At 30.6% G+C, this 12,958-nt stretch overlaps 2 protein-coding genes across 13 annotated transcripts in view; one reads left to right on the forward strand and one right to left on the reverse strand.

Moving 5' to 3' along the window:
- Positions 1-8,595, forward strand: part of ATP8B (ATPase phospholipid transporting 8B) — a 69,867-nt gene extending 61,272 nt beyond the window's left edge. For 10 of the 12 annotated variants that reach the window (XM_076532095.1, XM_076532093.1, XM_076532086.1 and 7 more), the window contains 8 exons: positions 145-321; positions 797-1,538; positions 1,715-1,907; positions 3,001-3,152; positions 3,246-3,598; positions 3,828-4,053; positions 4,124-4,359; positions 4,511-8,595. In XM_076532095.1, the coding sequence (XP_076388210.1) occupies positions 145-321; positions 797-1,538; positions 1,715-1,907; positions 3,001-3,152; positions 3,246-3,598; positions 3,828-4,053; positions 4,124-4,359; positions 4,511-4,927 (2,496 nt within the window). In that variant the 3' untranslated portion in view covers positions 4,928-8,595. The remainder of the gene's footprint in view (positions 1-144; positions 322-796; positions 1,539-1,714; positions 1,908-3,000; positions 3,153-3,245; positions 3,599-3,827; positions 4,054-4,123; positions 4,360-4,510) is intronic. The other 2 variants (XM_076532092.1, XM_076532096.1) reach the window with 2 other exon arrangements.
- A 2,277-nt stretch (positions 8,596-10,872) lies between these two features.
- On the reverse strand, positions 10,873-12,640 carry Cdk7 (Cyclin-dependent kinase 7). The gene is made up of 5 exons (XM_003705828.3): positions 12,418-12,640; positions 12,297-12,356; positions 12,123-12,231; positions 11,595-12,040; positions 10,873-11,517 (listed from the first exon to the last, which is right to left on the reverse strand). The coding sequence occupies exons 1-5, from the start codon at positions 12,469-12,471 to the stop codon at positions 11,170-11,172; spliced, it is 1,017 nt and encodes a 338-aa protein (XP_003705876.1). The 5' UTR covers positions 12,472-12,640; the 3' UTR covers positions 10,873-11,169.
- Positions 12,641-12,958: the final 318 nt, after the last annotated feature.

The following is a 12,958-nucleotide window of genomic DNA, read 5'->3' on the forward strand; positions in this document are numbered from 1 at the left end:
TGTAATTAAAACTGTTTGCGAATGCGTGTGGTTCAGAAATTTTTTCTTGGTAACAAGATTGGAACAATAGAATCATTTCACAGTTTGGCCATACTTTGCATAAGTTTTCATGTACATCACTTAGCATGTGTGTGCTGCATGTAGACGGACAAAGCTGCCCGAACACCTACGATGCGATGGAAAAATGGACAAGAATTTGTTCAAGTTTATACACCAATAAGTGGTCCAAACGTACGTCTACTGGAACAGGTGGACAGGATATCCAATATAATTGGAGACCCAGGCGTCTATGGCAGCCCGATGATTCCACAGAACCGTTCAGTACGCATGATAATATTAATGCACTTCTTCCAACAATGAAGGAAATGTCTTGAAACGCTTTTGCTTATCCTATTCTGCCATTGTCCTACACATGTGTTCTATTCTTGTACCTTGCTATTGTTAGATGTCGTGTACATTATAGAAGTTCAATTACTTTTGCAATCTTGCAACTTTCCTCTCGTCTCTCTTACGTATTAGATGCATGCTGTTACTTCACCTTGTTTTCCGATTCGAGCATTCCTAACTCGCTTAAATCTCGAACACTAATTTTCACGATGCTTTAAGGAATTATAAAATTATAACGTCTCATGTGCCTGTTGACTTACAACAAATCTATCTATATGGAGGCAAGGTATTTACTTTGATTTCTAGTATTTCCATTTCCATAAATATATATTGTGGTGTGTTGTACTAACATTCGTAATCGGGTAAAATGAAAGGTGATCGTTAAGTACCCTTTTAACCTCGTTTACAGACAATGCCATCGTTGGATTTCTCCTTCAACAAGGATTACGAGCCAGAATTCAAATTCTATGATTCCGCGCTACTTGATGCTGTGAGATGTAACAACGAGGATGTTCATAGTTTCTTTCGACTACTGGCACTTTGTCACACCGTCATGCCGGAGGAAAAGAATGGCAAGCTAGAATATCAAGCACAATCACCGGACGAAGCTGCTCTCGTATCGGCAGCGAGAAACTTCGGTTTTGTATTCAAAGAAAGATCTCCAAATAGTATAACGATAGAAGTTATGGGAAAACGAGAAATATACGAGTTACTTTGTATTCTTGACTTCAATAACGTTAGGAAAAGAATGTCGGTAATTTTGAGGAAGGACGGACATCTCAGACTGTATTGTAAAGGAGCGGATAACGTTATTTATGAAAGATTGAAAAAAGGTAGCGAGGATATTATGGCAAAAACGTTGGAACATCTTAATAAATTCGCGGGTGAGGGCTTGAGAACATTGTGCCTTTCGGTCAGAGATTTAGATGAGCAATTTTTCAACGATTGGAAACAACGTCATCAAGAAGCTGCCCTTAGTCAAGAGAACAGGGACGACAAATTGGATGCAATTTACGAGGAAATAGAAAAAGATATGACCTTATTGGGCGCTACTGCCATTGAAGATAAGCTACAGGACGGTGTACCTCAAACCATTGCTAATTTAGCTCTTGCCGGCATCAAGATCTGGGTGTTAACTGGTGACAAGCAAGGTAAAATATAAAATGCACAACAAGGATTTGGATAGAAGAAAGACTTATTCATAAACAAACAAGAACTTATTTTAAATCTTAACTTGATATTTTCTTGTTCCATCCAAATCCTGTAGATTTACTTGGAAACAGCACGTGAAGTATGATATAATATAATATATTTTATTTCTCCACAGAAACGGCTATTAATATCGGTTATTCCTGCCAGTTGTTGACAGACGACCTTACCGACGTTTTTATAGTAGATGCAACCACCTATGATGGTGTTGAAAATCAGTTATCGCGATACTTAGAAACTATCAAAACAGCGTCCAGTCAGGAAAATCGGCCAACTCTTTCCGTCGTCACATTCAGGTGGGACAAGGAAAGGTCAGGCACATGAAAGAGACGGAGTACAATCATTAACTTTTTCCATACCTAAATCTGACTAATTAACGCATTTATTTAAAGGATTTCTCTTTCATGCTGAATGTGGCATCATGTTCTGTGTAATGCTTTCTTTGTCTGGTTATGCCTAAATTTATAAGCATTTCAAATTCAATTCTTTACTCTATATTAGATTAACATAATGAAATTCAAGTTAAAGGATATTATAATGAAAATCGAAGGATCATAAATTTTCTATCAAGAATTATAAAACGATTCGACTATTGGCATGCAACTTATGAGATTGTAAAAACGTTAGTAATTTATAATCGCACCGATTATATTATTTTTATCCAATATTTTATATATGAATAATATTCCGAGTTAAGTTCTTTCAGAACATTGAAGCATATACAGTTAAATATATATATTTGCATGCAAATTTAAAGACATTTATATATAATAGAAATATTAAAATTGTACAGAATAATAAGTATTATTCTTCCTCAGTTTTTATTATAACTGAGGTATTACAACCGTTTATCTTATGCTTGTCAATTCTTCTACTTATAATGTAGATATTTCGGTACAAGTAGATTAGATACTAGTCTCTTTCTCAAATACCTCAACTTTTTGTTTCATATTATTTCCAATTATTCTATGATTTTGTGTTAACATTAATTAGTCGAAATGAATAATGACAATTACCATGTGCTTGATACTCACTCCTTCTCTTTCTGTATGCTTAAAATTAATCTTAGTGATGATAAATAATAACACAACAAGTATGTTGCTTATGTCACGTTATTAGTAGTCCATGGAGACAGTGCACTGTGTGTATTGTTTATAATCGATAAGCATCACTTTTATATTCCTGCCGAGATCAATACTTTTACATACCTATCAATCAAATTTCTTCTTTTATTCTGCAAGTGATTCAATATTTTATCATCCGTTACATCCAATGAAACTTTTTACGGTCCTTGCAAAAACTGAATCTCGATACTGGAGAATCTAAAGTTCTACTGAAGCGAAATCATATTCTTTAGCTGAAAGTATTTTTATTTTATCTGTACATTGTATTTTCCATATACAGCAGCGATACTGAATACAATCCTAGCAGGGATGAGCAAGATGAACAAAAAATGGAACAAGCAACTGGATTTGCAGTAGTTATTAATGGGCATTCCTTGGTTCATGCTCTACATCCACAACTTGAACAACTATTCCTTGATGTATCAAGCCAATGTAAGTTATTAACCTAACAACTAAATTCACAACTTCTCTACTCATTGTACTTTAGAATAGAACCCTCCATATGCACATTTTGAAATGTTACAGGTAAAGCTGTGATATGTTGTCGAGTAACACCTTTACAGAAAGCAATGGTCGTCGAGCTAATAAAGAAAAATAAAAATGCGGTAACTTTAGCAATTGGTGATGGAGCTAACGATGTCTCAATGATAAAAACAGCTCATATAGGCGTTGGCATTAGTGGTCAAGAAGGATTGCAGGCCGTGTTGGCATCCGATTATTCGATAGGGCAGTTCAGATTTTTGGAAAGACTGCTTCTTGTTCATGGCAGATGGTCGTATTATAGAATGAGCAAATTTCTCAGATATTTTTTTTACAAGAACTTTGCGTTTACATTGTGCCACATCTGGTTTGCATTTTTCTGTGGATTCAGTGCACAGGTACGGTTTCTTATATCGTCAGTTGTTTTGAAATGCGGTGTAGTCACAAAATGATGAATATAAGGCGAATGTTATTCACAAAATTCCTTTGTCGATTAGCTAAATCCAAAGTCGAGTATTGGGAATATGAACGTTTAATTAATTCTGATTTTTTTTAATCAAATTTTTTTATTTCCCTTTCTAAGAATAATTCTCTCTCGTATTTTTACACGTATACGTTTCTTTGCAGACTGTATTCGATCCTATGTACATTTCTGTCTACAATCTCTTTTATACATCATTACCTGTAATGGCAGTTGGTATATTCGATCAAGATGTTGACGATAAAAATAGTTTAATGTATCCAAAACTCTACGCACCCGGATTACAAAATTTACTTTTTAATAAAAAGGAATTTTGCTGGAGTGCTATACACGGTTTTTTTGCTAGTTGTGTATTATTTTTGGTTCCATACGGTAAGTTTCAATAATATATATTCATTTTATTAATCATTAAAGATACTTAAAATACAGTGTACATCTTTAGGGACATATAAGGATGGAGTATCACCAAAGGGCTATGTACTTTCTGATCATATGTTGCTGGGAAGTGTTGTAGCCACCATATTAGTCATAGTCGTGACTGTTCAAATAGCCCTTGATACGTCGTATTGGACGATTGTTAATCATATTATGGTTTGGGGCTCACTCATTTGGTATTTTATTTTAGATTATTTCTATAACTTCGTCATAGGTGGTAGTTATGTTGGCAGTCTTACAATGGTACGTTATCTTGCAAAAATATTTGGTCAGTCGGAAACTTCTGTCAGTTCTATTAATGCTTTTTTAAACCATACACCTGGACAAAACTTTCCGGCAGACCTAATACTATTAGTAATAATGTGAATGATAATATTTATATACACTATTTTAGGCAATGTCCGAAGCAACGTTTTGGTTCACGGCGGTCATTTCTTGTATCATATTGGTAATACCTGTACTCTCGTGGCGATTCTTCTTCATAGATGTTAGGCCAACATTGTCTGACAGAGTTAGGCTTAAACAGAGGTTGGCGCAACTTCGTTCTCGCCAAAGTCAAAATATACTTCGTACTCCGTCTACGAAACGAACGCGACAATCTGTACGTTCTGGATACGCTTTCGCGCATCAAGAAGGTTTTGGCAGACTCATCACGTCTGGAAAGATTATGCGAAAATTACCAAACGGTGCAGATTTTAAGTTTGCCATGCCATTCACGAACAATACCAACAAACAAGTTAATGTTGCCACGACGTCACCAAAGGATAATGCATCAAAAAATTCGCACACATTGGATACTATTAATCTTTAATCTGGACGTTATATTGTAAGTCTTTCCGCCGTCTACTAAATTTCGTACGAATCGTTTGTTAAGCTAATATAGCAGCATTGTACAACGGAATCACTCAAATTTTGCAAACAGATTTTTATTTTATCAGTCAATCAATTTTCTGAATGGGATATTAGCCCGTCAAGTTCTGTTATGTTTACAGTCGCTTCTAATTACACGTAACATACAGACTTTTTGTGTAAAGGTATTGCAATAACTAAAATATATTTGCTAGCATATTAAATTTAACCTTTTGTATTAATGCTTACAGAGGATTTAAGTAATCGAATTTCATAAGACAATAAAGTATTAATTGTTTGCATAAGAAATTTTACATACCAGCATCTATAGAGAGGTACTATTTCTTTTATCACCAAAAATTATTGTTAGTTATAAATCGTTTTAATAAACTGCATTTTTTGTACAAGATCAACTATTCGAAGCTCTTAATTAGATTTTTGTCTAGCATAATTATATTTCGTATTACATTGATATTTTTCATTCAGTCTTGAATTTCATAAAATCTGATTAACGAACAAAGTTTAAATTTAATTTTGTTGAATATTAATAAGAATAGATAATTTTGATTTCACGTAATTACTTTTCCGTGTATAAAGAATTAATGTGTTTTGTTCCGTGAATGAAGAGTCTCGAATAAAATTGATCTAAAGGTTACAGCTCATTGAATCATTATTAATGACCTCTAATGAACTTTTAAATAGTGCACATTAATAAAAATGCACAGGTTGGTTTATGATTATACATTTTGCTTCGAACGCGGATGAAAAGAAAATAAGAAAGTTTTAATGGCGATCAAAATGTAAGACTTGCTGTTTATCTTCTTGCTGCCTCTAACTAATTGTTCGACTATTGGTTGAAATTAATCACTTTGCTGTTACTTGCTAATGCGTTGTTGTGAATAGAAGTATCAGTCTAGTAAGGTCCATGGTAATGGTAAACCAGTGTCGCTCTGCATGCTACATTTGAATATTTTTAAAAATTGTAATTTCAAATTTAGCATGCGCGAGAATCAAATATAGAACTATTGCAAAGAATTGAAATGTTACTTTCCAAAAACGAATATTCTTCAAAGGAACATTGGCATTAAAATACAATGCAATAATAAAATAAAATATAATTTGTATGATCATGACACTTCCTGTGTACATACGTGTAGAGGTGTCAAAGTCATGTAATGTCCCTACTTGTATTATATATTGTCCTAGTACGAACTTGGTTGCTGTAAAAAACATGTTTACATGATACATTATACATATACATGTATACATAAGGACTATAGTTATGATAATAATTGCCTTTATAAAGTATAAATATAAGAAACAATTAAAAATTATTGTATCATAATATTGACTGTAAATATTTTAAAGAGATATGTATAGATATATATATATATTCATTGGTGTAAATATGTATCTATATATATCTAAATATATATATATATATATTATATTAAATGTTAAGTATACATTTTTTAAAAGAAAGTAATATATAGGTAGATCGATTTAAAAAGATATGAAAATAGTAGCTATATTATATTATACTATTGCGAATAATGTTTGCCTTGGACTGACTACTGAATATATATATATAACGTAATAAAGTAAAAAAACAGTAGTAACAATGAAATATGTATTTCTACTTTTAATATTCTAATGAATTCTAGGGAGATTTAGTCTGTATCAGGAAAGTGTGTTCCACAAAGAAACTTTTTTTATTTGAACAGAAACATAGGAATTTATTGCTTTCGAACATTGTGCCTAATCAAGAAGCTACACAGAGTGTTTCACATTGCAATGATATTTCATTCGTTTTATTTATACAAGATAGCATATGACATCGTGTTATTATATTCTCTTCTTTACTAGCTTCGTCTATTAACAAATTGTTAAGTTATTTATTTTATTTGAATTCGATTGCTTTTCTATTTTTCTCTTTTCTACTAGAAAAATACATGTATAAACTTAATTTTGTTGGTATCATATAATGATCAAAAGTCAGTAATGGAGAGAAAAGCTCGAACAATAAGATTGCTATGTTTTATCTTGTTTTCCTTTGTCGTTATATAAATACACATATTATAAAACAAAAATGTCGTCAAATGAAAAAATTCAATGAGTTAATATATTTTAATGTTATGGAATTAATTCTTCTTATAAGTTTACTTTGTTAAAACAATATTTTTGAGTTCTTTTTTTCGAGATGAAAAATGATATGTTGCCAAAGTGAAACGAATAGATCAAGAATTGAAATGTTAATTGAATTTTTTTATAATTGAAGTTGGATTTTCAATAATGACACGAATGGACTGAAGAATATTTTACACATATTTATAAAAGAAAGTTGTGGAATGATCTTCGATATTGGAAACAAAAATATACCATGCTAAACTGTTCGCACTAGAAAAATGATAAAAATATATTCTTCTTTACACTCGAGACAAAATGATAGTTACCTAAAAGTTGCACCGCCTATATTTTTCGTCTAAAATGATTTATATATACATTTATTTTGTAACACTTCGTGCTAAGTAGTATTTGGAGATGTGATATTATTATTATGGACAGCTATATTGTAATGTATGTATACTTATTTTAAATTTCTAAATGGGTATAGTTTCATTTTCATTTGCAAATGACATCTTTGTTCTAGAATCTAAATACCATGATTTTTAAACAATGTTAAGCAATGTTGTTTTTGCATTAAATAAAATTTGCATGATTCGTATTCGAAGCTATTGCAAAATGTATATGATTCTATGAATTATGTTCAAATTTTTAATTTAATAGATTACAAGATTGCTACAAATTTCAGTGTAAAAAAAAGAACAATTGATATTGTTTAAAAATTATGGTATATATTGACTTAATGTAAAAAATAAGAAATTAAGGAAAATACGCATTGTAAGGTAGTCATAACATGTTGTTGGTTGCATATGTTGTTATATATGTTACTTTAAATACTGAATCAAATGTCTAGAAACGAAACGCCAGAGCAACTTGTCTGCTGCATGTGCTCTATAGACTGCGCATTGACTATTGCTTAAAAAAATGTTGCTTAGGACATAGTATAATTTAAAAAAAGAAAGAAGCAATTGTACTTGCTGTTATGTGCAATTGTTAAATCTTCATTATATTTCATGTTTGGTAAATAATTATTTTCAACGATTTTTCAAATACGTGTTCTTGATGGGATGCTAATATAAGACAATAATACAGTTAATAACAGCAATTAAAAAAACATAAAAATATTATATGTAATCGATAATATCTTATCCCATTGCAACGTTTATTATTTAAATTAAATTATATTTTTGTTCTTTTTTAATATTTATATACATATGGATACTTTGAAAATTCTATTTTTTGTTTGATCTCATGATACTATGTCCTATGTGCTATTTCTGATATATCTTATTTTAATTGTATATTGAACAATGCATCCTATTTAAAATTTAAGCCCCACTGATGAATAAAAGGAAATAAAGTCTTACAAACACGTTACACGTGTAGGGCCATGCAGGAAAGGGCATATTAAAACAAAACTAATGTTATTGAATACGATGTTCCTTGCAAAATGCACGCAGGATAGGCAAATAGTGTATAAAATAAAATCATTAAGTCTATCTATCACATTACTATGTCACATTTAAAGCGGTGGTGACTTTAAATGGAATATATTATCAAACAACACATTGATTCATCGAATGAAAATTTTTGTTTTTTCAATTCATGGAGTTATTATGCTCAAATTACACGATACTATGTCATAAACGATAAATAAATTAATTCATTTATGTTTTCAATGAATTCATTGAAATATAAGAAAAAACGGGTTAACTTTTCAATTATATTAAAAAATGTTTTCTGATATTATACAACACTCTGTGTAATATCAATTTTACAAAGTTAAATATTGTTTTAAGTATATATACATATATACATATATATATAATGTACAGTAAAATCTACTTTTAAGTGTATTATTTTTCTGTGTAAATAAGTTGCATGAAAGAACAGATTTATGTTGTACAAAAACATAGAGAGATATTAGTGCATAAATCATTGAAAGAACAGATTTAGTAATAATTATTTTTTCAGATTTTCTTTTAATAGAATTATATAAATATTTTTTTTCGATTATTTTCAAATTTTCTTTTGCATATTCTCGGTGTCACTGAAGTGGAAAATAGTACAGTGGAATTTCGCTATATGGCTCTGAAGCCTGTGAGACCGGAAAAATTTGTGGGAAGAATCAAATAAATAAAATTGCTATGTAGTGTCAGCAGCATCTTGCCAAACATGTGTATATTTGAAAATCTGTATGTTAGGAAACTCGCTCAACTGACTATATGAGAAGTACCCATGTAGCGAGATTACACTTCAATAATGATTCTTATATTGTTTTTAGAAATGTGCGGGTACTCAACATTTCACATTTAGATCGAGTCAATACGAATCTTCGGTAACTCCATTATCGATGTTGTGTCAAATTGGAGTCAAATCTCAATTTCTCCGTTTTTCCACAAATGTAATCGGGCTATCTAAGGTTTTACATGTCTCGAATTCTTGCCCGAATTTGCTTGCCGTTTTTCAAGTTGGCTTGACAAATTCAATTACCCGCATGTTTCTAATTTTCTCATGATCTTATTTGGCAAACATTGGTACATACGCATTCAGAAAAGGTATTATATAGTTATTATAGTTCAGTCTGAATAAGAGGGACCACAGTACAATGTGTTAGAAAGAATTATCATTTATACATTGTAAGATGTTTTAGAAGATTACTTGTGTTTCAACATACAAACTTAATTTTAAAATACTTGTCAGATCTTTTTGATTCTTTTGAATAAAAATTGAAAGTAAATTTAACATAATCTATTCAAACATTGGAACTTATTTTTGTTTACAAATTAAATATGTGGCAGTAATCATCTGACACATCTTACAGTAAAATGGTCATCTTTTGATTTATATAGAACTTTCACCTTCGCATCTCTATTTCAGGATCTAACACGATGTATAAACAGAATATTAAATGTTGCTTCAGTATTTAAATGCACAGATCGTCTTAATTTATGCTTTTAATGTAACTATGTGTATAATATAACAAATTTTGTTACAGCTTTATGTAATATATATCGGAATATGAAATTCAATCTATTCTTATGATTCTAATGTGAAACACTTTCATCAGTTTCAGAGGTAGCTAACTCATGTTGATATGTGCATTAATATAAGATATGTATAATTTGTATTTTCACTAAATTGTATTGTTTTTGTTACCCATCAGTATTGAGTAGGTTTATATATGTGTGTAATAAATACATATGTATTGAACTTGTGCACGGATATTAGAAGCTGATTGGAAAAGAATACAATCAGCCGTGAGCAGTACTCGTATAAAAATTGTCTGCAAGCCCATCGTAGATGAGAAATGCAAAAGCATCATCAAATTTAGAAGAATATGTGTTTTTATCTATAAAGTAGATATTTGGAATAAGAAACAAAGAATTATTTATTTATAATCTAGGTTTTATTCACGAGAAAAATGTTGGTGGATCATCAGACAGAAATAAGAAAAATAAGATTTGGTAATATTTGTACTTATTGTGAAAAGCGAACATTTGAAAGTTGCTGCAAAAATGCTACGAAATGCGATTACAGTTTTAATAATTTGTTATCAACGAGTTACCTCTTTATGCTATTGAAATTTAATATTTCACAAGTTACAAAATTGTTCACGTATCAAACATTTCTTACTAGTTTTTAAGTTAATAAAAGTAATGCAGCATAATGTTGTATTTTTCAAATATGTATGTATTATTTCAACCTGTAACATTCCCGTCCTATCTTAATTTTATCTACATAGTAGATAATATATTTTGCGAATATAAAAAAAGCGTATGATATATAAAACATTTATACATTTCATGTATGACTTTAATTTTTATCATTTATGTAATAATTTTGTAACAAAAATACAGTATCAATGCCTTAATTTTAATGTATAAAATCAAGCTATTTTAATATTAAGTATTTCGTGGTTTCAGTCTATACATTATGTATTTACACGAATTAATCTATTTCTCTGTATTTTTTCGAATTCCGTACTACTCAGTAACTCATCATAAGATGTACATACAATAGAAATAATGACAGTGAATTACTATTTATAGCAATTTATAATTCTAATTAAAATTCTAGTTAAAACTGTAATCTTTTCGCAAGCGAAGCGCCATCCATCGATTCCAATAATTTCCTTTTTAGACTTGGCTTTTCTTCTGGTTGACGTTTTACAGACGTAGGAAGTGGTAATCTTGGTCCAGGAGTGGGTGCTGGTTTATTGCTAAAATACGGCATTTGGAGCGCTTGATCACACGTACATCTCTCTAAAGGATTCACGTTTAACAGACTAGCTATTAAATCTAAGAGATCGTCGCCTGCTGCAGTAAATATATGTTTCAATGGAGTGCCAGGAAAAGGCTTAAATTGGATAAAATCGGGTAATTCGGTCATTCCTGGCCACGTTTCTTCTGTAGGTGTACCTAATGTCTAAAAATCATGTATATAAATAAATAAAGGTGAACAAAATGATTCATAATAGCTAAAAGTTGTAATAAATGTAGTACTTGAAATATTCTTGTAAGCTGATCCAAGTCAGATTCCCCAGGTAAAAATGGAACACGCAACAAAAGTTCTGCTAATATACAACCAACTGCCCACATATCAATTCCAGTTCCATACAGTCTTGCACCATACAGTAATTCAGGTGCCCTATACCACCTTGTCACCACCTGATGCGTATTTATTCGATTTGGCGAACCAAAAAATTTGGCTAAACCAAAATCACCAATTTTTAAAACACCTTCTGCATTTACAAGTAAATTGTTTGGTTTCAAATCCCTATGAAGTATCCAGTTATAATGGAGATAATCTAAGCCTTGTAAAGTTTGAATCATATATGCTTTAATATTTGCAGCCGTTAGAACTATGTTACTATCTTTTATTATTATTTCTAAGTCTGTATCCATGAAATCAAACACTAAAGAGACATTTGATTTGTAGCCAAAAACATCTGAAAAATTAATATTAAAATATGAACGTTAAGCAAAATCATTTTACTGCTATGATGTGAATACAAATGTAGAATTTTATACCTAATAAACCAATTACGTTATCATGTTTGAGTTCTTGCAATAATTTAATTTCTCTCAAAGCTGTCCTATTTATTCCATCCTTAGCTTCTGCACGACTTCCAACTTTAATCTAAAATGCAAATAAATCAGTAAAAAAATCAATGTTCAATTTTTAGTATAAAAATGATAACAAACCTTTTTTACAGCAACAATCTTAGAAGTCTCAATATCTTTAGCTTTGTAGACAGTGGCAAACTGAAATTAAACACATAATTATATTGACAATATTGAGGATGATGTATGCTGTGTAACTAACCTGTCCTTCTCCCAAGAAATCGATCTTCTCGTATCTCCGTAATTTTTCCGACATTTTATTTTAGTATATAATACTTTTATCTATTACTTGTATTAATTACTCGATTAAAAGAATGTTATACTACAAAAATGCTTATACGTAAAAAGTTATGTGGCATAGTCGTTTGAGCGAGTTCAAAACGAAGCGCAACTATGAAGTTTGTAGCGAATCGTATTGAACACTTTGCACGTGTTTTAGCACGTGTTACACATATGTTCAGGGGCAAATTTAAAATCCTACTTGAAGAGAGCGAAATATATTTTTGAATCCTCACGATTCACATCATGAACATTAATCAAGAACATTTTTGTGCAATAATAGTTTAAGTAAGAATGTTCGTTTACATCAATAGAAAAATAAAAATAAGGATTACAATATTATGTGATTAAATATTTCTTTTGTTCCAAAAATAGAGGTCAATAGAGGACAAAAATTGAGCTTATTTTTTATGGCACCTGAATACCACTGTGTATGTTTTAAGTATTTAATTGTAACACTAGGT

The sequence above is a fragment of the Megachile rotundata genome, chromosome 5, assembly GCF_050947335.1.
Source record: "Megachile rotundata isolate GNS110a chromosome 5, iyMegRotu1, whole genome shotgun sequence".
NCBI classification, from domain to species: Eukaryota; Metazoa; Arthropoda; class Insecta; order Hymenoptera; family Megachilidae; genus Megachile; species Megachile rotundata.